The 25,713-nt window shown below is 42.5% G+C and overlaps 1 protein-coding gene across 1 annotated transcript in view; it reads right to left on the minus strand.

The window, feature by feature from the left end:
• The window catches only part of LOC118116366 (AT-rich interactive domain-containing protein 1B), a 176,153-nt gene that overhangs the window by 114,091 nt on the left and 36,349 nt on the right, over positions 1 to 25,713 (minus strand). The window contains exons 3-5 of the mRNA XM_035168042.2: positions 19,300 to 19,339; positions 18,998 to 19,119; positions 3,430 to 3,534 (exon numbers count right to left, since the gene is read on the minus strand). Of these exons, the coding sequence (XP_035023933.2) occupies positions 3,430 to 3,534; positions 18,998 to 19,119; positions 19,300 to 19,339 (267 nt within the window). The remainder of the gene's footprint in view (positions 1 to 3,429; positions 3,535 to 18,997; positions 19,120 to 19,299; positions 19,340 to 25,713) is intronic.

Below are 25,713 nucleotides of genomic sequence, written 5' to 3' on the forward strand. Positions count from 1 at the left end.
AGGGAACATGTAGTGACTGGAACGGGGGGGGGGCAGTGAAATCCCTGGCTCCTCACCTAACTGTGGCACTGGAAGAACTGGCTCGGCTTAGTGACGCTATGGGCAAAGAGATGCAACGGGCTGAGGGTGCTACAGAGAGAAAACACAGCTCTCACTCTTCTTCTGTTTCTGGATGCCTGTCCGCCACACACAGCAGGAAATAACAAGGCAGCAGTCAACATGTCATCCTGTGCCAATCAAGCTGTCCCGCTCTGCAACACCCCCTCAGTAACCTACATGACACGTCACCTTTTATTGACCCGCAATTGCCACACATGGCAAAAGCAATTGGTGAGAAACATCATCCCTTAAACGCACTGTCCACGCTAATGTGGATATTTTAAAATACAAACTTTCTCATCTGGCCGCTTGTCAACATGCAAACAGTAGCCTATTTAAAATCCTCTTTTAAAGTGCTGATTTTTAAAAACTCTGGTTTTCTCTGTATCCTTGTGCACGCAAACGTAAAACAGAGTGTGATGTCATAGCTTACTTTGCGTATGCCCACTGTTGTTTTGTGTAATGAGCATGTGTCAGAAACAACAACAACAATGGTGGCGATGTACAAGTTTCTCTGGCACTGCTAGGTCTAATTACACGTTTGGAGCTACATTTTGCAGTAGTGCACCACTTAGTCAGTATTCACAGGAATTGGCCTTACCCAGTATTAGGCCACAGCGTTCTTCTCCGGTATTTTACTGATTACTAGACTTTATCGCCACCTCCTTGCCCGGATTGCTTTTTTAAGCATCTGTAGTCTTTTATTTTTGTGTTCTCATCTGGATGGAGATTTTTTTCAAAACAGGTGAAAATATCCACAGTAGTGTAAAAGAGACACGTTTCTGTGCAAGTGAAGCAGTGCTGACTGAAAATCTAAATGCTATGTCAAACATCATGTAACCCTCACATTTTAGTTTTGTTCTTAATCTCTGTGTGATGTAAAAGGAGGAGAAAAATAAGGAGGCTACTGACAACACCATTCATTTCATTAAGTTTCACTATCGAGTAGTTCATCTTCGCAATAGACAATCTTTGCACTAGCTGTTGTCTTCACTGTTGTGTGGAACTGGAGGAACAGGCTCAGCTAGAACAGCAAATCTCTAGAGTCCGGATAAACGGCAGGAAGAATACTGTGGTGTTAATGCAACCTATTTTTAAAAATCAGGTTGTGAATGCAAATGTAACTTTAAAATGGAAAAGCTGTTGTCGACTGCTGTAACAGAGTACCAGGAGACAAAGCTCCTTTCAGCAGATAAAGCTGTTAAAAATATATTCAATGCAAAACACCATTAACTCACTCATTTATGAACAATAAAAACCACTGTGGCATAAAAGCTACAAAATTCAATCCTAATGCAAGGCTTAAGCACATGCCATGAACATTAGCATCAGCGCTAATGCTACATGGAAACTACTCTATGTCTTCGTGTAATTAGAGCAATAACAATACAGTTACTTTACAATTCCATGGAACACCAGGCATGCCAAATTTCCAATACATTATATTTTTAAAGAACCGAGGGCCACTGTGAGTTGCATTTGTGATAAGTTACTAAAGCACTTTTTCCCTTTGGTCTCCCTTCAAAAATCCCGCCACATCACACAGGAGCCTCGTCCCAAAACAACAACATGACACTTTGCCGACCCGCGCTCCCTCCCTCCTGACAGAGAGAAAGGGGGAAAAAAGATGACAGCAGCTTTAGATCTGACATCAAACGCCGGCAAGAGAGTGAAAAAGAAAGAGGGGGAGAGAGAAAAAAATAAAAAAACGGTTACATCTCTGCCGTGACAGCTTGCTGGAAGAGCCTGGCAAACGCTGAGCAATTTCTCTCTCCTCTCTCTCTCTCTCTTTCTCTCCCCGTCCGTCGATCCATCGCGCCCTCTCTCCCTCTCTGTGTGTGTCTCTCTCGCTCTCATCAAAACTTGCCGCCGATTAGGATCTCTGCGAGCCACGCGCTTTGGATGGGATGTGAAAACACACGGAGAACCCAAGGGGTAAAACGCCAGGATTAAAGCGGTGAGGGAATATGGGGTGATAGTGGTGCTGGTTCAAATAGATCGGCCCCTGTGACTGCAGTGGCTCCTCGCCTCGCCTTGCTCTCTCACTATGGATTCACACACTGATACATCAAGGCCATTTCTCATTACAGCACGAGAGGGGAGGGGGGGGCTTTCATGATGCTGCTTTAGACTAAAATACAGAGGAGGCAAGGGAATGGGGGGTGGGGGGGACGACAAAGAGTGGGTGAATGAAAATGAAAGAAAATGGAGAAATGCCAAGATAAAGCAGATGACATACTATTAGCAGTATGTTATGCAGGGAAAAAAACAAAACAGAGAAAGAAAGAGTGTGTGAACGTGGAAGTGGAAGAACCGGTTGGAAAACTGACGGATAAATCAGCCAGTGATTTGAAGAGAAAGAAAAGTCAGCCGTCAGTGTTTGTTGAAAGATGACCAGGCACATAGACTTTTAAAGTATCAGTGCAGGGAACATATCATGATTTCATTTCAGTTCATACACTTGATTTAGCTTTTCTTGCAGTTTATTCTTCTACTCCTGAGGCTGTTCCAAAGTGTCGGGTAAATTAAACGGCACACACCTCAAGCGGTGCCAATATTTGCAACTTTTGCAAATGTCTATTTATTCTATTCTTGAAAGTGCTGTGGAGCTGGAAGGGGGAGAAATGATAGAGAGTAAAAAAGCGATTAGTTTAGCCCCCAAAAAAATGGAGCAGCCCACATCTCTCTCTCTCTCCCCTCATAGATCAGCCATGGCCTCACAATTTCTTCTCAATTACTCCTCCTCCAGGCAACCTGCTTAACGATTTTTAGCTCGCCCAAATGCCAAGAGGCAATGCGTGAGGGTTCGCATGTGTGACTGCATGCGTTTAGTGGGAATGTCTGTGTGTGTGTGCATGTGCTTCTTTGTGCATGTGGGAATGTGTGTGTGTGTGTGTGTGTGTGTGTGTGTGTGTGTGTGTGTGTGTGTGTGTGTGTGTGTGTGTGTGTGTGTGTGTGTGTGTGTGTGTGAGTGAGTGAGTGCGTGATGCTGAGATCACAGGCTATTTCGTGTGGCCTTTTTGGATTCGCATTGGCGGCAGTAAAAACACAGACATACGCTCTGATATGAGCAGTCAAAATGAGGCGGGTCACAGGACAAACGGAGCCATTTGATTGGACAGAGAGGCTTTCAACTGAAAATTAGACAGTATGCCAGAAATTCAAGAAATTAAGGAAAACAAAGGAGCTAATGTTTCTATGATGCTTGCTACAACAAACAACTCCTTTCTTTAATCCTGAGATGTATGATAAAGTGCTGTTATTCAACTGTACGAGCAGCATTCAGCAATGTTCTGTGCTTATCGGTGGTCAGAACTGTCTGTCACTCACCGGCAGACTGGAGGGGCGGTCCTGGGAGACACCATCCTCATTGTTGGCCTTCCCAGAATTCCCTGGAGCAGGACCCCGGGTGTTGTAGCTCTCCTGCTGGGCCTCCTTAAAAAAAAGAGAGAGAGAGAGAGAGAAACACAGGGAGTCTTTGATCAATAAATTAAAAGGACAGAATTTACAGACCCTTCCAATATGTAGATAAATTAGTCAAATAAAAGCAGTTTACACGTACGTTATGTTTACAAACTGAATTGAAAATGTTTTATTAAGACACTGTTTCGACCTATGAGGTCTTTGTTAGGCAACTTATTTTGGTGCTGCAGTATTTTGCATCATGTGATTTTTTTGTCTGCTTATAAAGCTTGTTTTTTGTTCACATTAATGTTTGCTTGGAGCAGACTTTGACACACACACACACACACACACACACACAAACACACACAAACACACACAAACACACGCACACACAGATGTACATGGAGACTGAAAAACATCCAAACAAGCACCCATCAGCACACCATACCCGACAATTCATTTTACCCAAATCCGGGCCTAACCACCCACTAATCCTCAGAATATACAGACAGACACACACAAGCACGCACATACACATACACACACACACACACACAGTTGTATTGTTCAATCTAAGTCATTTTCTTTCCCTCTGTAATCACAAGCCTATCTAGTGTAAACCAATTTTCTCCCCATTGTCGGAGGTGTTGCCCTCTCCCTCCCTCTGTATCTCTCCCTCCTTCCCTCTCCCTCTTCTTTTCATTCACCACGGAGGTCGTTCCTCCATCATGTTAAGCGTCGGCAGCACAATGGCAACTTGTTAAAGAGCTCTGAGTGGAAGGATTAGCGATAACTGATCGGCGAGACGCGGCGAGAGATCACACGCGAGTGCTTGCGCACACAACCAAACACAACATACACAAAGCCACACGCACGCACACACACATTTCCTGTGTGGGTGTCCTCAGGTTTTTACTTTTGAAATCCATTTTTTCCCCACAGTTAGATTTTTTATCTGTTGTGTGATTATACTGTAGTAGGTGGGCAATATTCCTGTCAGCTAGGTGATATAATTTTATAGCAGAAGATTATCCTTCACAGCAAGAGATGTATCATGTGAAATGGATCTATTATTAGAGCATTAAATGTGACACAATTTGTACCTCTGGGGTGAATGATACCATTTCACTCCTTTTCTAGATTCTTCAAGAAATCTTATATCAAGTTAAATTCTTATGTACATGCAAAACCTGCAGATACTCTGTACACACACACCGTTTGCATGCAGTTTTAAGAGCTGCACACACAGAGATAAAAAGTTAATGTATTCAGTCATCTATTATTAAGAAAATGTAATGACCTCAGATGCCCTAGAGTAGTGCCTTCAAATCCAAGTTTCAATTATTAGCCAGTTAAATCACCGAAGCACTAATTCTAAAAATTACAGGAAAAAATCCTAATTTTTCTTGAAATGTCAGAGTTCGGTTTAGTACCATTTTATAGCATTAAGTTAGTCAAGCTGCACCCACCGTGAAGTCATGACTCCCTTTTAAATCTGGTCCTGCAATGTGCTGCGTTAAGAAACAAACCTCAACATGTTCGTGTTTATCTGTTTCATATGTGCCAATATGAAAGATCATTCTGTCTTCTGCTGCTCAATTAATTTAGCATAATAGTTTATCACAAGTTGAATTTTCTTAAACATCATCATCAGTTTGCTAGCATCTTACTTCCACTGTTTGTTGAAACGTGGAGTAACACATGATGCAGATACTAATTTATGAAAATTCTACTGGTGCACTAAGAAGTAAATATAAAATGTAACCGGATACTGAAGAAAATAAGATTTACAGACATTTATGTGATATCATCAATAATTTCAACCCGATGCCAGTTCTTGTGTGAAATTCATGAATCAGGTGATCCTTATTTTCAAATTAAGGAAAATAGAAGGTAGTAATTCCTTTTAGAGACTTTAGAATTATACTTGGTAATAATTTCAGTGATTGTTTTAATATGTGTTTGATGACTGCTTTGTTTGAGTGTTGAGTGTGTTTTCTAAGGTCTATGTGGTAAAGTAGATCTTGATCTTAGATAAAACAAGGCTAAACTATGCATTTTTTCATTTTTGATTTAGAATAATAACCACACAGAAAATATTTGAACACAAAACGGAACATAAATGGAACATCAAGTCATAATCTTTACAAAAGAGCCTCCTCATTCGGATCATAACCAAAAAACCCCAAACCATGTCTCGAAGCCAGGGGGGAAACCCTGTTCACCAAGATGTGGTTCAATCAGTGAATCACACACCATTCCATAAGTGGCGAGTGCTGAGAGACACAACAGGACTGCAGCAAAGATCGGAAACAACTTTTAGAAACAAAAAGCCATGTGAGTTTCCTCGTCAGGGCCCAAGGCGAGCACTGTGTTTGTCTGCACAGCCCCCCCTGTGTTCATCGCTGGATGCGCGCCAAACATCAGGCTTATATTACACGGTCGGAAGTGTTTTGTTTGAAGCAGAGACACAAGTACACACCTCCACAGGTAAATAAAGACCCAGGGAAGGAAGAAAAGAGGAGGGGTGGGAGGAGGAGAAACAGAGGAGATATGTGGTGGACAAGTGTTTCACACACATACACAGACACACACACACACACACAGTTTGGTTCACAGGCAAAAAAATGTGCATGTGACAGTTACTCGCTCAGTGAATTGAGAAGAGAAAAGTGGCTGCTGACCCAAGTCCAATATTTATTCAGGCATATGAGTCTGCAGAGTGTGTGTGTGTTTGTGTGTATTTGCGTTTTTGTGAGCGTGTGTTTGTGTACTCGGGGGGATTTCCGTTTTAAGTGGGTCAAAGAGAGGTTAGCCTCATACTACTGTTTACACTCACGTTCTTACATCATCACTGTCAACTGGAATATGGACAGAGAAGGTGAGACGGACCAGGAGGAGGGTGGGCAGAGAGAGACAGTGGCTGAGAAAAACAGAAGGTGAGATGCAAAAAGAGAAGAAGAAATGAATGAGGTAGAAAAGCAGAGGGAGAGAGAGGAGATGAAGAGGGAGAAACAAAGGCAAATAAAGAGACTGAGAAAAAGCGAGAGCGCATCAGAGGCAAATGAAGGAGTGCTGCGAGTGCATCCTTTTATTTGAGTTTTTTCCAGTCCATTGTCTCAAAATCCCATTTCCCAGCTAATTTAGAAGCTTCTAAAATACACTCCACTCCATACCTTAAGCCTTAGGCCACAGCTAATCCTGTCTTCTCTCACACACAGACACACACACACAGACACACACACACACACACACACACACACACACACACACACACACACACACACACACACACACACACACGCACAGACATGCTCATTCATCCTCCATGCTTTTCAAAAGACTTCATCTTGGCATAGTAGAAACGAATGAAGGATATTGAAGGCAAGCGTTTGAAGTACATCAGGGAATGCAGGAATCAAACTGTGAGTTAAATGCTATTAGACAGCTGTGTGGAGAGGCAGTGTAATATTAGATTTGATTGAATAGATGACTGCTGAATGTGGTGTAATATATAGAGCCGGAGAGGTGTTATGCGGACATAAATCAATATTGCAGCAGCGCGTTAATCCCGGGCCGCTGCGGAACGAGAGTCAGTCGGCAAGTGTGAAATGTTCGAGAAAGCAGAAAGATGTTAGACACCCGACAATTGTTTGGAATATGAGACTTTTTGATGAATCCTGCTACTAAAACTACTCAGTCCGGCTTAAATTGAATCTTTTGTATTGAGCCTGACTGAGAGCTTGAGGACATTGCAAGCCCACCTTCACCTGCGACCTGCACACATTGGACAGTACGAGCTGTGAATCAGACAGTATCCATGCCCCAATGGATTGGGGCATGGATACTGTCCATTTACTCTCAATTGGAACCATAGTTTACAAAATAAACATCATGATGCACTGAAAAAGACTTGAAACTAGCAATTTTATGAAAATGAGAAGTAGGGTCATTTTCTCACAGACTTCAATACGAACTAAAGACTGGATATACAGATGGACGACACATCTCCACTTCATCCCACTATCCGGAAATGAAGCTAAAATATCTCAGATAAAGACCCTGCCCTACTATACTGTAGTGATCAGGGGATGGAGCTGTAGTATCAAGGTCCCGTTAATACAAGCACTCGACAGATTGTGAGTCAGTCTCAACTGTCAATCTTAGCATTTCATCCTGTTTTATAGCAAGAAATAACAAATTAAAAACATGGACATACATCAGTGTGATAAGAACTACCTGAAATTACAAAAAACATGTTTTAGAATAATTTATTGCGCACTTTGGCAGCCTACCACCAGGTGGCGATTGATAAGCTTAGAATCACTTTTGGGGAGCAGTCATGTCGCCCATCTTTATTAACAGTCTATGGTAGAAACAGACTTCTTTAGAAACCAGTGGAGTCGACCTGTGCTGGTCATTTGAGAGAATGCATGTTTCAGGCACCTCTGTATTGGCTTCACTTTCTAAAGCCATTTTTACAAATATAGTCAATGATTGTATCAGTATGATGACTCTTTTCCTCAAAGAAGAGGTCAAAGGTCAGGTTGTTCCACAGAACAGCGCCTCCTAGAGCTGGCTACCATTTCAGTGCTGCGGGTCAAATGTCCGAGTGAGACGCTCCGCAGTTTCTACGTACTTTATCCGCCTGACCTCCTATTATAAAGTCCGTAGAAATCCAGGAGAAGTCAACGTGTGATCACAGCAGAACATCCCCCGCTGGATTCACCACGAACAAGTGGGGGGGGATTGATGGCACTTCTAACATACAACAGACGCAAAAATAAAACAAACATCCCCCGGTGAAAAAGCGGTGTCATACATGTAGAAGACATTGACGAAGATGTCAAGAGAGTTTGTGGTGATAAGAGCTGACGATGGTGTCTGGATGCGGTAAACATGATCACGTGATCTACGCAGCGGAGTTAATACGTCACTTCCTGCCTCTGTCTGCTGCACCCGGCTGCTCCACCTCTCGACTGAGAAATGCGGAGGATTTGTTGCTGTTGTGAACGTGTCTGTTCAGAGAACCTCCCGTTGTGTTGTGCATGTGTGACAGGCAAACTGGATAAACTTAGCAAACGTAGCAATTCTCCAGATTTTACCCGGAGGTCATGTCTGAAAACAGCTTCATGAACACATCTTTCACCTAATTTAAGGTTTGTACAGGACTTTTTTTAGTTGGTTGCACTCCACACGCTCTAACTCTATATTCAAGCAGGGACCAAGGTGAAATGCTGCCGTGCTCTGCTTGTATGAGTTTGATTGTCTGTCTCTGAAAATCAGCAATGAAACGAACAGACAGAAAGCAAGAGCATTTGATGCCACCACTTGACGAAACAGAAAGCAGCCACAGCTAAAAGATTTACAGCCGTTACGCTCAGCTGACTCTGGCTGACATCTCTCTCTCGATCTCTCTCTCGATTGCCTTTCTTTTCTAAAGAGCGTGCGTTACTTCAAACTAATGTTTACTTCAGCTTTATTTGTTGTTTATTTTAACATGCTCGCGCATTAATCCTGTTTTCCACTGCCATTCCTTGCTCTGGGCTATCTCACTTTTATAAAAATGTATGTGCAGATTTTTGTCACAGTTTTTTGTCACACATGCCCAGTAGTGTCCTGTTTGAATTTGATTAGCTCTCGATTTATGAAGTCAACTTCCTCTCACGTCCTTTGTTCTTTTCTATGTTCACATAGAATTTCCTCCTTTTCTCTATTACAGAGACATATTTACTTCTATTTTTTTCACCAAACCTCCCTCGCTCTCCTCAGACTTAACTGCTCCCTCGGCATCCGTCACTCCACCTCCCTCACTCTCCTTCTCCCATTAATCTCGTGCTCTCTCCACACCTCTCCCATCCTTCCTACTACACATCTTTTCCACTTTATACATCACTTTTCCAATCACTCCCTCCATCCACCACTACCTTCCCATCCCACTTGCCTTCCTCCATCTCCGTCCCTTTCTCCATCCTGCTCCTCTTCATCAATACCACCCCCCCTCCCCTCCTCGTCTCCAGCCGCTCTCCTCATGACTACCAAATGAATTAGTCACCCCCCCCTTTCTCCCCTGCACCTTGGCAGATGCACATCTCCACAAAATCTGACACTAATGCCATTAATATTCATTAAAAATTAAGCTTAATTGCGTGTCTTTAGGAGAGAGGCCCTATCCTCCAACAACCCCCCCCATACACACACACACACACACACACACACACACACACACACACACACACACACACACACACACACACACACACACACACACACACACACACACACACACACACACACACACACACTCTCTCTCTCTAACCATACAGACACACATACACATGCACATACACACACCAGTGCATCTGGCCACCACCTCCTTCCACATTACCCCAAGGACAGGCAGCTTTAGATGTCCATTGAGCACAGTGAATAGAAGCACAAACACACTGTATCTCACACAGTCACATTCACACACCCACTCAGATATACAGGATCAGTCACCGGGAAAAGAACCTGAGATGGGGGGGGTCAGACAGAGGTAAAAAGTGAGGCAGTGTGTCTACACGGCAGAGTTTGTCTGTTATGTCTTTAATTACGTGCGGATGTGTGTATACCCTGCTCTCTGCCAGTAATTACTGTTGAAGGCAGTATTTTCATTTGGCCGAGCTGCTAAAGAAAGACCGGGCCTTTAAAGAAAGAAAAAACAGACGTGTGCAAAAAGCTTCTTAGCATCAGACATAGGCAGCGATGATGAGGGTGGCGATGGTGGTTGTGAGTGTGTGTGTGTGTGTGTGTGGGGGTGGGGTGGGGGGGCGGCTGAGTTGCACACATGCACACATGCTCACACCAATCACACTGACTGAACCGTAATTGAAGCAACAATCAGCAGTGAGAGCGAGCTACACCGTGTTATGAAAAATGTGACAAATCAGCGGTTTGGTTGCGATGTGCTCGTCTTTCGTGTTATTTGACATTTTCATCCTTTGATCCATTTCAGAATACTTGCAGATTCATCTGTTTACTTCAGATATGCGGTAAATACAGTATATCATAAGGAAGACCCACTTTTGTCTCCTACAATGGTCTTCTAAAACACTGCATTTGTTAGACTGCATGTAAATGATGGGCAGTTATTCCAGGATACAGCCTATTATTATCATCACAGGAAAGGTGACCATTAGAATCTAAATAGCTGCTGTAAGTGCATATGCAAGAATTCCTGTGTGTGTATGCCTTCACATCGGTGAGTGTGTGTTTGTGTATGTGTGCGTACAGCCTATCTTAATAGGTCCATTTGTAGCAGGGCCTGTTCTAGTGCTGTGTCCTTCAGATTGGATTCTATCTCAGCAATCCCCCTGACCTTTAGCACAAAGAGACTACAAGAGAGAGGACCAGAGCTCTGACACAGGACACACACACACACACAGTTCGTACACACACTAACAGTCACGAGCAAGCACTCAGTGTTGCCCAAACAGAAGCGCGCACAAACACACACACACATATGCAGAAACACAGAGAGAAATGCACATGCACGTACAAACACCCACTCTGGTTTGTGTGCAGGCCGTCCCTCAGGGATGATGTCTGATGTAGCTAACAGTGTAAGCTGCAGATCCCGTTGCCAGGGCTTTCATTCCCATTCCTCTAAACAGCGTAATCAAATAAGAGCCGGTCTTTGTACCATCCTCACTTCACACACTCTTTGCAAGTCCCCTTCACCGCCACCCCCATCCGTACGCCCATTCACTTCAATTGCCTTGGCTCACATTTAAGCGGACATCCACCCAAACTGGTGTACACCCACATGACTTTTGCTGAAGCGTGGAAGAACAATAGTGGTGTGTTGGCGAGCTTGACTTTGACTGTGACATTTTTTTTTGGTGTTTTCTCTTTCTCTCTCTGACTGTGAAGTCTGTATCCAGGAACAAATGTAGCGGCATTTCCTAACAAATGGCAGCTAAATGAGGCCCCTAGGGTGCTGTGCCGCTAACTACTGCCCCCCTTCTTTTCTGAGCCATTATGATGGTCCTAACTGTTCCAAAAACACCTCTCCCATTCGCGTTCATTTGCATTTGAATTGCAGCTCGTCTGTACAAAAACAAACATAAATCAAAAAAGGGAAAAAAAATAGAAGAAGGGGAAAAAAACAGTGTTGAATTCTGGTCGAGCAATTAGCGAGTGTCAGTCAATGTGGAGGTAAAAAAACACACTAAATTAAAAACATTGTCTCAGACACATGCAGACCCCCCCGTCACACACACACACACTCACAGAAAACCTGGCTGACATATACAGTATGTACATAATTTTTTTCTTTTCAATTTTATCCTTTAGTTTTTGCTTGAAAACTCATCAAGCTTAAGTGCTTGTCACCGGCGGCCAATCGGAGTGCACCAGGCCTAGGGTTGCCGTGGCGATACGCAGGGACATTTAGAGGACTCCGATAAACTCTGCCATTTAAAAGGTTATGACAATTAACGCGGCTCTCTGCAAATTACCACTGCCAGACCTTTACCCACGGACGTTTCTCTCTCCCTCTTATCACCTCACACCCAGCCCCTCTCTCTCTCTCTCTCTTTCCTTCCTCTCTCTTTTCTCTCTCGCCATATGCCCTCCATTTCCACAACCTATCCTCCCTCCATCCCTCGCTCCCTCCTTTTTTCTGTCCACCCCCTTTCCAGCCAGCAGCACTTTTATTATCCTGTTAATTAACAGAGTTCTTCACTTAATATTCAAATGGTGACCAATTAATGACATTGAACTTTGGGCGCCCCACCCACCCGCCCGCCGTCCCCTCTGCTCTCACCACATCACTCTCTCTCTCTTCACACAGCCTCCTTCCTGACTCTCATTTCCTCCACCTCGTCTCCTCAACCTCCCCACCATTGCCAAGGTGAGCTCCCATTTCCGTGTGAGTTAAAGTGTGTGTGTGTGTGAGTGCGTCTGTGTGTAAGAGGGCATGCTCGGTGATTGAGGCAGCAGAGTCAGTATACAGCGAGGGGGTAATAAAGCCAGGGGGCCAGGCAGCATAAAGGCTCCATGGCCTTTTAATTAACCCGGTGTGATTAAAAGCGAGGGTGGTGGAGGGCGGGGGCCTGCTGCTGCAGCCGGTCAGACGTGGTCGGGTGACAGACAGGAAACAAGAAATGACACACTGGAAGTTCGGAACCGTACAACATCCGGTTATAGTTATGCAAAGAGTCTTCAGTAGTGACCTACAAAGCTTCAAGCTTAAACAGGAACATAAATCAAGTAAACAAGGTAAAAAGATTGCCACAAAGTCTATTTAGTAGCTTCTCGGGAGCTGTCACTCAATATAATTTCATCATTAAAAAATAACTTTGTGTCTTAACTTTTGAACTGCATTGACAATATGTTCTCGTGCTACAAGGAGCTGAGAGGGAAATGTAAAAGGTTTCTTGAAAAATGGACAAACTCAGTCAGGTGGAGAGGATCATGTGATACAATCCAAATCTCCAGAACAACCACTAAATGGAGCTTATGGTGAGACTGTCATGAGAAACATTTGATGGCCTGTACCAACAGACTTTTATACATTGTAATATAATATCACTGTCAAAAATCCCATATCTCAAATTGTTGATTATGTTTAATTTTTCATATTTAGGGATCACCTGTCTGTTTATGTGTTGGGCCATCGACACTGCTTCTGATAGAAACCTTTTAAAAACCCACTGGACTATGTTCACTCAGCAAGGATAAAAAAATTGTGTTTTTGATTCATGAAAAGTTGATTACATTTTTCAAAGCAAAACCATAAACACCAGTAGTCTGATAATTTCATTCTGTCATATCATAGAGCACAGTGGAGCAAACACATGCAGCAGCTACTGTTAAAATATTACTAAAAACTTCACCAGCCAGCCTAAGAGTGATAATTGTAAATTGTTTTTATAGTGGACATGTGATGTTGCACTAATGAGCATCACTGGGCAGCATCTGAATCCATAAATCACCTTCCTTCAAGCAGGTCCCTGTAAAACAAGCTTGTCTCCTCCAATCAGGTGAGAGCTCCTCTCCTAGAGCACCGCTCCCCAGAGCCCACTCTCAGACAGGAAGAGGAAATAGTTAAGGCCAATAGAGGAAACGACCACAGAGAGATCAGTTTCACAGAGGAGAGAGTGAATAGGTTTTATTTTTACTATTAAGAGTGAAAGTGGCCGGGAATGATTTCCTTCTTCGAATAATCCAGTAGCCAAAATTTTTCCTAAGTTTTCTACTGACTCAAGTACAACCTAGTGGCATATTCACTTTACAGTTTTATTTTACTGTATGGCAACAGTACTTTCTATTAATTGTAATTTCTCTATAAACATAAATTTAACACACTGTTTCTTAGTGAAAAATTAAATAGGGAGTGCTCCATGGAATACCAGATCAAAGCTGTTACCATGTTCTCACAACATTATGAGTTCACGATTGGCAGGTGGCCAATGTCTCTCTCTCCCTCTCTCTCCTTCTCTCTCTCCCTTTCTCTCTCTCTCTCTCTCTCTCTCGTCACACTCCACTGTATACTACCCAATAAAGCAAACACGCCATAAAAAATAATCTCCAAATTCTTGAAATACTACTCTAAACTACTATAAAAGTAACTACTCTCTCATTTCTGTTTTTATGGGGTACAAAGTATTAGACAGTAACAAAATATCACGCACTTCATCTGTTGTGTGTCAAGTGTAATACGGCTGGGAAGAGGAGGAAAGGCCACAGATTTTCTCCCTTTAAGTGATTTGTCTTGCGCCGTAATTGGAGCCAACAACCAGACCAAAAACATTAGTGTCATGATATTTATGGGGTCTGTTAAAAATATGCATCCAGAAGAAATCACTTTAAAGGTTCATCTAGCAGTGAGGTTGCAGATTGCAACCAAATGAATACCCCTCCCCCCCTTAAAGATCGACGACATGACGGCTCCTCAAAAGTAAAGCCAAAGTGTTTCAATCAATATCTAGCAGTTGGCTGCAGTATAGGTAATAATATATTTTTAATTTAAAGCATATGTTAAATATTTTTTCAGAGACCATACTGATGTGTGTTCAAGTGTGAATTTTTGTAGTAAGTTTGGTTTTTATTAGTTATTTAATCCTAACATCATCATGTGGAGACGTATCTTCCATCCTTATATAGTCTATGTAGAAATGAGAAACCACGAGGGCTGTCAGGAATCTTAAAAACGGCCTCGTAGAGACACCGTTTGGTTTGTCTATTCATCACTACCATTGGAACATCACAGTGCAACATGGCAGAGCCCACGGAAGAGAACCCTCTCCTTCTACAGTAACAGAAACATAATGATCCTTAGTTTTCAGGTGATAACGCACTAATTCCAACAATAACTTCTACCAGTAGATCTGCCTGAATCCTAAACACTGGACCTTCAACAGCATTTGGTGGAAAAATAAGTGGAGTGTAAGGTCAAAAAGCCATCTCAATCAATTAAGTTAAGGCAGAGTATGTGTCACAGTGTTTCCGAGAGCTACAACTCTCAGAAATCATCAATTTAAAAATATCTGGTGTTCTCAAACACCCACAGCACTCAAATACACCAGCAAACCACCCACATGGATTTTTCAAAACCTTCTTCTTCGCTGATGTGATATTATATATATATTTATATATATTTTTTTTTATATCATCAGCCTTTTCATCGTATCAGCCTTGATGTCTTAGAAATGTCTTTTTAGCCCGCTCTGCTCCTCGCAATCAGTTGAGGTCACAGCAGTGCAATAGACTCAAAGAAAGACGGCATTTTCACTTCGAATTGTGACAAAACCAACTAATAGCGGTCGGTTGCAGAGCAAATTCTGTGTCAAAGGCAGCTGGAATGGTTCCATCAGCTGGAGGATGTCCTCTAGCTAGGGTTAATGGGAGTGGAGTAGGGGGAGAGGAACTGCAGAGAGCGCGGGAGGAACAAAATAAAGAACTTTTCAGCTTGGATTTCTCAGAGTAATGCAGGGTCAAAAAACAGGGGTCAAAACCACAATGACATCCTAATCTGGCGTGCGCTTGCAATTGTGTGCATGTGTGTGCGTGTAATCCGTTCCGTGCGGCTCACATCATGTCTCATTTCAGCCCGGAATCACAGACAAAGGTCAGCGTTTGACCTTTTCACAGCTCGGAATTGCTGCAGCACACTCATCTGATTAGTGTACACACAGACACATTTACAAAAACTGACAGAGAGACGCACACTCGCACAAAACAGAGGAATGAAAATAATTCGGCACTGAGCTGAAAGCACACACACACTCTGTTTGTAATCTTGGCCAACTGCACTGTGTAAGTACAATTTCCAAACATGTTTACTCTTGGATCCAAAATCAAAGACAGAGACCTGCTTTCTTTGTTATTGAAATTAATTCTGGTATTTTCTGATATTGTTTTTCTCTCTAAATTGCTCTCCCACTCAATCAATGAACAATTAACTTTGTCTTAATGCCACAGCACAGGCTGGTATTTGTTATGTGTAAAATGTCATGTTTTTTTAATGATCAATATTGTGCATTTTCAGTAATTACTTGAACATAAACCAGTGAAATCAAGTGAGTGGACCTCGGACCTGCATTTCACATTTGTTATGCACGATGAAAATGGCACAGTTCGGCACAAATGTACACTCACATATATTTCAAGAAGTCTCAAGAAGTCTAGCCATTAGATCACTGTACATTTCATTTGCACATAGTGGATATATATATATATATATATATATATATGTGCCTGCAAAGTTTCAGATGCATACGACAGTTGGTTGGAAAGCCAGTCCTTAAACTGTACTTGTTCATTAAAAGCCAAGTTTCATTTCACCTTCCAGGTCAAAATACAGTTTAAGAATATAATGTAAGTGTAAACATATGGGAGCTTAATAGCAGGTGATAAAGACTGGATGTAGTCGGGTCTATAGTCTGATGGCGAGCAGACAGAAACCAGAAGGAGGTGTCGGCACATTACCTGCTGTGTTCCTTCAACATAAAATGCCATATAGCGCTAACACATAGGTTGGATTTCTTGATTATGGGTAAAGACAGCGGGATGCAATGTTGATGCTGCGGCTGCTCATGGTACTGTGGCTTTTATGCAGCGTTTACAAACATGTGTGCTGATTGAACATTTCCCCCCCCTTAAGTAGCTTGAATGCATAACAATGAACAATGCATGGAAACCAGCTCCCCGGCCACCTCAGCGGTTGGCATGGCAACCAATATGGGATCAGCACAGGTGAAATGGGGCTATGGCCAATCAGAGTGCGTGGGCGGAACTACCTGGTGTATAAATGTCAGTGAGGGTCAATTGCTGCAACATCATGGGCGATGATGAAAACACATCATTACTGTCACAAAATGTCAACGTGGCCATGGATCTCAGCCGTTTGCAGTTAGAGTGAATAATGTTTGTTCAGTGGGTTGCAGTGTGTGTGTGTGTGTGTGTGTATGTGTGTGTGTGTGTGTGTCAGCATGTTAAGTGAGAAAACAAGAGTAAGTGCTTTTTTTTTTTCAGAGTGAGACAAAAGCCACGCTGGCTGAAGTTTTCACTCAGTGTGAAAATTACTACGTTAAGACTAACGATTTCCTTTTTTGACAACCTGCTTTTGTGTCCGCAATGGCTCTTTGCTAGGCTGTTTGTCTTGGTGCGCTCAATATTCAAGGCTGTTGAAAGGAGAGTTTAACTACGTCGCACTAAATCACAGTATAACTACCTCCACACACAAAACTACACCATTACCAAATGGCATCAACTTGTGCAGATGCTAAATAAGTCGAGTCACATTTATGAACCGCTAATGATCAATTCAGTGTCTGGACTGAATGAAAAAAAACATTGTTGTCAGTGCTGCTGCTGGTGTTGTTTACGCAGCCCTGTGCTGTACCCTGCACAAATGTGTCTCTAAACGCTGCAGAAAATGTTCTTTACCAAGGGAATCAGGTAACACATTTCTCTTAAAATGTCCTGATCTGTGCTGCTTACTGTTCTGTACAGTTATATAGTATATAGATAATTAAAAAAATAAGCACTTATCAATAAAACTATGTCCTTTCAAAATATTAGTGTGTATGGCCTGGGTGTGCCTGTATGCACTCCTGACAACATCTGTTCCCTTAATTATTTTTTAGCATTGTACATTTACATTGCTTCAGCCCTCCAGCAGCAGCTATGGGTTCGGTTCTGACCTGGCCCTTTTCTATTTTTACGCTTATGCAATAAAAGCAAAAAAGCCCATAAAATATCTTTTAAAAAACCTAACGTCAAATACAGCAATGTACTAAAGCAAAAAAGATTTAAAAGTACATTTCCCTCTAAAATGTAAAAATGGACTAGAAATATGAAGTCACACAAGGGCTAATACGTCAAACAAGATCTGGAGTAATTTTACTTTCCACCACTGCTCTGCTCCACACTTCACTTCTCTTGATATAATTTTGTGTGTTAGAATTGATATGGACTAACATAGTCAATATTGATGAACTGAAATATGCCTGATACTGATCTTGTAGAACGGCTTGAGGCGCCCTGACTTAACTCTTCTGATTCCTCCTGTATTCTCCTCTCCCTCTCCGTAGTATCAGATCTATCCTTTCCTGTCCAGTGCTGTTGTAATCTCTCCCGTCTCGTCCTGTTCTTTCTCTGTTTCTTCATTTTGTTCTGCTCTGTTAAGGATCCAGAGCAGGGATGTTAGCCAGAGTCACTCCACGCAGGCTGATAGATCCCTCTGGCTGTAGAGTGGATGGGAAACACATGGGCAGCCTTCACTTAGCTCGAAAACAACTGCTTGAACGCAACTTCCCAGCGGAAAACTCCAACAGAACATCCATGGTGAAACTTGGCAGGACAAGTCTCGATCCCTATCTGCGGAACAAGCCCTGCGTTGTGCTGAGGATTGGGTTTGGGCTGGCGGGCTTGTGTGCCTTGGAAATGTATTCCAAGTGTAATATGCTTTTCTACACTATGACTGTCCACTCTGTGAACTTGCATTCAAATATCCTGGTTCTGTAAAGTAAATGTGTATATACTGTATGTGTGTGAAAATACACAGAAACGCAGGGTGTGAGATTTACCTAAAATACCTCTCATGAATAATGGATTGGAATAATGCGACCCACAGTCTAGGCATGCTGGACCACCGACACACCACGCTATCGTTTACACACAAAAACACACACTCACGCTTTATCCATTAAGATGCTCTCTCAAATCTCCATACTGCTAAAATATAAAAAAAGAGTTGGATTAAATTCTTTTCCTGCTAAAATGTCAAATTTAATTCCTGATGTTACACCCAGTAGGTGGCATCTGTGTATCTACAGTATGCGATATATTTATTCATATTCATTCATCCAGTTATGGTAATCACTTCCATTTTCGCTTATTGCATATACAATTACTCTAGGTTATATTTGTGTGTCTGTGCAATAAACTATACATTGTTTGTCGAGGTCTGAGTTTATGTGTGTGTGTGTGTGTGTGTTCGTACCTGTTGTGGTGGTGGTCGAGGCTGCAGGTAGGGGCTTTGGTTTGGGCCAGGAGGGGTCTGCTGAGGGGGGCTGAAGTATGGGGGGGTTCCCTGCTGCTGCTGCCCTGGCTGCTGCTGCTGCCCTGGCTGCTGCTGCTGCTGCCCTGGCTGCTGCTGCTGCGGCTGCTGCTGCTGCTGCTGCTGCGGCTGCTGCTGCTGCTGCGGCTGCTGCTGCGGCTGCTGCTGCTGCTGCTGCGGCTGCGGCTGCGGCTGCGGCTGCGGCTGAGGCTGTGGCTGTGGCTGTGGCTGTGGCTGTGGCTGGCCGTAGCCCGCCATCACCTGCTGGCCGTACGGCGCCACCTGCTGAAAAAAACAATCAGAAATTGATTAGTGAGATATTCAGGTCAGGGCTGGGGTTTGCGGAAAAACCTTCACTTTAAATCAAAAGCACTGGAGAGGGGCTGTTAGATGCGATCAGTAATCTAACACAGAAGAAGCTATAGGTGACATACTGTAGTGGTCAGTCACCTAAAAGCAAGATTCTTTGAACCTGCAACCCTCCAAGAATGATTGGACAATCAAAACAAAAACATCCCACATGAACCTAAATGACCTATTCATTTTCCAATTCATCCATTTGCCCCTCAGCTGAAGTCTTAATTTAGACCAGGCTGACACCAGTCTCCACAGTCCTCTGCCTAATGAACTCACACTGCAGGAAAAAAAACTCCAACTTTATGTCCTCTGGCTTGCCAAATGCAGCCTCCTCTCCACATTATCCATCTCGGTCAGCTCACAGATGGGATGAGGTGCGTTGGATATTACTGCGGGCCCCATCCCGGGCCATAACCCAAATGAGGGCCGCACGGATGAGCAGGGGCATTCCAGACCAGTGCAGTTAAGAAACTGAGTTGGGAGGGCGAAGCAGACACTGCATTGCGCTGCGGTTACGAGAGGGAATGTGAACAGGGGAGTGCGTGTAACAAGCTGGCACCAACACAAATGTAGTCTTAATCCCTTCTTGTCGTTTGTTATGACTGCAGACAGCGCCAGGTGCTCCTCACTCCTCGAAGGATTTCCTACGGAGGCTGGGGTTTTCTCATTCACGCAGCCTCATACACACACACACACACACACACACACACACACACACACACACACACACACACACACACACACACACACACACACACACACACACACACACACACACACACACACACACACACACACACACACACACACAAAAGCCAAGTACAGACTATTAAACAACATTTACGACCGCTGGTGAAGCAATATGGCAGCACTTTTCTTGTCATATTTTTTCCCCATCATGTCATGCTGCTTTTTCATTCAGTGATGGCCAATAGCGCTGCCACAAACTCATTAAACATGCACACGGGCTATAATTTGGGGCACGTGCAATGCTCACAGTCCACCTCCCAGCTCTTACCCCAAGCTCTACACTTTGAAATGTCCCTTTAAATCTTGCTTGGCAGGCTAGGCAAAGTAAACGTCTCCTAAACTCGCAGTGATTTATATCACAAAATGATGGTGTTGCAGGGGAATCCAGTGTGACGTAACTATTACTACACTACGGGCTCGTCAGATCAAAAGCAGGGAGCACACATCCAGGGTTGTAACTGTAACTGTTATGAGTGCGAAAACCCCATTCATAAAAGCCTTGTTAACGCTGATGGCTGCTGTGGAATAGAGTGAAATCTGATCTAGCTGCAGAAAGGGCCAGTGGAGATTAATACATTGGAAATAGTTTTGATGCGTAACTTCCTTTGAGTGGGTGGTAAAAGAAAGAAATCTTCTCTCTGCAATTGAAGAAGCTTTTTGACTCTGAATAGATATGATTGGACAATGTAGAATACTTTTCACTTCAATGGAAATTTGATTAGAAAGGACAGATCTGTGTGTGTGTGTGTTGTGTGAGAGTGTGTCATTAGGCCGATGAGACAGACAGACGGGGTGAGATCAGTCTAGCTGGCAGAGAGGTTAATAGCATGGCCCCGCTCATGCCAACAGCACCACTGGATTCATTACGACCAGCCAGAACAACACACTCACACACACACAGACGCACACACACGCACACGCACACACACACATACCGACATACTCAAATGAATACACATGAATTTAAGTTGTCTGGGGATTTGTTAAAGTATGAAAGACAAACAAATGCTCACCCTCTATCACACACACACACACGCACACACAGACATGCTCACATTCACACACACACACACACACACACAAACATGTCATTAGATGTGGATCAAAGCCACTCCGATAACACAGAAGCAACTCTATCCAGTGATCAGTGATGACAGGCTGGTGTAACACAGTGGGTCTCAACTGGAACACTACTGTTCTGGGATTGGTAAGGATTAGGTCGCCATGGAGATCGAGACCAGACAACCGTGGGTGGGTTCCTTTCTCAGACAAACAAAATGATGGGCAGACAGACAGATATGAGGAGACAGTGACAGACAGACGGAGGAATAGATAGACGAAGGCAGAGAGGGAGACAAAACACACAAAAAAGGTTTGACAGAAAGAGAATTGTTCTCGTTCTCCCCCCCCCCAAAAAAATCCTCTTAGTGCTATAAATAACCCTAAAAAGCCAGAAGAGCTAATGTATAAATAATAAACTACAGCAGTTTCCATCGTCTTTAAAATTGCCAATTTGAGTTGCTGAGATTTTACATGTAAAAATACACTGGGGACATACTGTAGCTGTGAAGCGTGCTGGAGCGAGAGAGCTGGAAGACACCAGTGTTACTTCTGCTGCTTTCTATCAGGAGAATGTGACTGACACTGGATGAGTAAGAATAATAGTGTCAAGCTTATGTATAATGTCATTTAACATGATTCGTATTTCCTGAATTAAATAACTTTTCCTACTATATGTGGCCACTCATGTACAATTTACCAGGCATTAGAGGTGTCACTTTTAACATTAATGATGATGTCTGCATACCGTTTAGGTTAGCCAGTTCCAGAGCACTGGAACTGTGCATAACTGGTGCGGTTAACTGGGACAGAACTGAGACATTGTTCATGTAATTAGCACAGTAGCACCCTAGAATAAGGTTTGTTAGGTGTGTTGAACTGGTTTCGAGAAATCTGGCAACTTTTTCCAACCACGAGGAGCAACAGTTCAGCCTTGAAGAATGTGGTGAAAAATCTGTACAGATAATAATGATTTTTAAATTCCCTGGTGTGATGATCTCTTGTCTCATGATCTTTATAATACTGTTTATGCAAACTATCCAATATTATAATACATAGTACATGTGAGATCAGAAAAATAGAACCCCGGAAAAAAGATGTGAGTCCTTCTTATTTATGTCCCAACATAAATAAACGTATTAAACATCTGGATGCGACAGCGACTCCACTGCCAAGTTGTAGAACATTAGCAATGAACTTTCCCGTACCATTTTTTCGGAACGCACAATCACTATCCTACTGGTTTCCTGGCGCAGAAGAACAGAAGACACACAAACACACAGAGATCCTATCACCCACTGCAATTAACGCTAAACAGTCAGTTATTACACCTGAACACTTCAGATCCCTTTTGTTGACTGATTCAGTTGTTATCATTAGAAAAGGTGATAATTGAATATGCAGCACTGAATGTATAGTTTGAACATTTCAAGCTGCCCTTGACTACTCTGTAGAAATACTTTTCAGGAAGAGCGACAGTGTGGACAGGTAATCAGGTAAGCAAGCAGAGAGACAGACACAGAGACAAACAAAAAAGGAACAGAAATGCAGGCAGTCAGTCAAATAAGCACAGAGACAGCAGACACACTGGAGGTCTAACAAGTAGCAACCTGTCACTGTGGCTTTGGGAGGGAAGAAAAAGTCATTCAAATGCAGCTTCTGTTTGATCGCTGGGGCCGCCTGTATGAATGTACTGTACCTACAGAGTAAACAGCAGCTCACTGGAATCTGATTCTCTTTGACTGAGTATATGCTTAGTAATAAACATTCTCGCTGTGCTGTTGCTGATACCAATAAAAATAACGGCTGGAAGTAGAAAATAAAACCATTTTCTGCCTTTTCCTTCCACTCAGGTGTGTGTGGAAGCAGACAAAATAACAGTGTGATTTATCCAGAGTGTCTTGGCAGGCGCACAGTGTCAAATAAATGTCTGTAATGAAATGACAACAGATGTGAAGTGCTGTAGGGAGAAATGACACAGAATAGACGTCCTGCGAAGCAAATAATTCACCATAAACTGCAGAAACAGTGTGATGAAAACAAAAGCCTTAGCGGCATATTAAGACACAAAGACACAAACATGCACACACACACCAACACAGAGAGAAACTCAATCAAAAATCTATCAAAACAAGAGTCGTATGAACAAGCAGACAATATCTTCCTGCTCTGCAAATGGAGGGAATAAATAGCCTCGCAAAGCTTCATCCAAGGCGTGCGCGCACACACACGCCTTAAATCAGCCGTTTAAAAACCTTGCACGGAACAAGTCACCGCTTGTAATTCAATTGGGCCAATGAGCAATAGACAGGAATTTTCATAACTCTGTCGAAGTGGCGATACGGCTGGCTGGCGACCGGAACCACAGGTCGCCCCCGTTTTGAGTGACAGATGGGCTCAACCAACCAGAGTGCTAAGCAGAGCCACCACCCCGACACATTCACAAACTGACAGGCATGACAGGCACTGCATCGGAATTAGCATCACAGACCGTAGGAGTGCCAATTTGAAATAAAAAAAATTAGAGGGAGAGAAAGCTTCATAAGAAATAAGTAGCTAGGTGAGCTGAAAAAGAAACAGAAGAGAAACAAGTTTGAAAAAAAAGCCCAATGCAGACGTGTGAAGAGATATAGAGGCAGCGGCAAAGGAAGATGTTTAGAGAGGCAGATAGGAAGATAGACAGATAGAAGAAGGGTGTTACAGACTGAAATACTTAAAGGGGAAGGATAAAGCGATGTTTCACGTGATAAAGACAGAGAGAGACAGATAAAGACGGCGATGCCGACAGAGAGATATGTGGAGAGAGAGAGGGGCGACACAGACAAGTGTAAGAGAGAAGAGGGGGAATGAAGGAAGTAAGGAAGGAGAGCCTTAGAGGAAGGATGTACAGTGATGAAGATGAATGGGGAGAGGAAGAAAACGTGATCGGGGTTCAGTGGATCGAGAAGTTTGTATACACACAAGACCAGAGGAAAACATAAGAGGGGCAGAGAGAGATAGAGAGACGGACTAACTGACATCAGAAACACTAGAACAACAGCATAGTTCTGTTGACTTTGCTATACACTAGGCTATGTTCTATACTATTCATTAAGTATATTCAGTGAACAGTACAGGACATGGTACTGAAATTCTTTCAGTGCACTGTTTTGGCAGCTAGGGCACATGTAAATAAATACAGCAGATTTAGTGTGCATATTGTCATATTGGAGTGTCGGCTACTTATGTCTTCTTTCAATTGTGAATGCAAAACGCTGGTGTCAACACACAATGGTTCGACAGCCCTGATCAATATAGATTGAAATGAATAATCAATAAACAAACAAATAATCCAACAGCAACGCACACTTTTAAAAATAAATTATAAAAAACACGGTTTGCACTATATTGTTTTACATTTATATCTTGAGAATCAGCAGATGGGAGATGTAATACCATATACACTTGTTATATACAGATACATTACACTAAAAGCCCCAAATCATCCATTTAAATTTACATTTATACAGATAATCTTATAATTTGGCATCCAGATTCAATTACATTTTTTATTTACCTAATCATAAAAAGAGGTATTGATCAGGAACTTGTGTGAAATATATTGCATTAAAAGGTGTTTGTGTGTCCTAATCTGATTTTAATGTTTAGTTTTGGTTCATTCGTGATATGTTGTAAGGTGTCCTTGGATGTCTAGAAAGGCGCTGAGAATGTTTTTTTACAATAAAAATTATTATTATTGGGGTTAGGGTAGTCTCCTATAGCAGGCCTCTGTCCATTCTGATGTTTCACAATGCTCCTAATTACTGATATAAGATATGGTAGTGGTAGCAGGGGAGTCCAAGATGTTTGAAAAATGAGGGTATAAATGATTTGGTTGTTGTACCTACAGACAGAGCTTCTCTTTAAAAATAGAAGTACACTCACATGGGTTAATCACAGCATCACTGAAAGGATGGATGTGAATTTACTAAACCTGGCAACAGTAAAATAATTACATTTATAAACAGAATACAAAGTGAAACACGAGATGTTCTTCTCATCCAGGCACAGTATGTAAATCTAAAAGCAAACTTAAAGGTAAATAATCAAAAGAGAATTCAGCGAGCAGGCACAGCAGGGAGACGGTGAGGGAGAAATGGTAGTGTTGACAAATCTGTCAGTCAAACGAATGAACGAGTTCACTGGAATCAAAATAACTGAGACAACTGATACAGTCACCTCATTTATTTTTCCACAAATTGTTTTCTATAAGTGGCTGAAACTTTTAAATGATCAAGGTGCGACATTTTTTAATAAACCTGCCTCTTTTTACTTTTTACTGACTGACTTATCGTGTTTTTAAATATATACTGTACCTCAAGAAAGAAAGAAAGAAAGACTGTTTATTTCACTATGGTTTAACAGAACAAGGGTGTTGACCATTTGGAGGTTTGAAACAACGCATGATTAACTCCTACATCCCGTCACTGACTCACTGGATGAGAAAAATATTA

This window comes from Hippoglossus stenolepis, chromosome 10 (assembly GCF_022539355.2).
Source record: "Hippoglossus stenolepis isolate QCI-W04-F060 chromosome 10, HSTE1.2, whole genome shotgun sequence".
Taxonomy (NCBI): Eukaryota; Metazoa; Chordata; class Actinopteri; order Pleuronectiformes; family Pleuronectidae; genus Hippoglossus; species Hippoglossus stenolepis.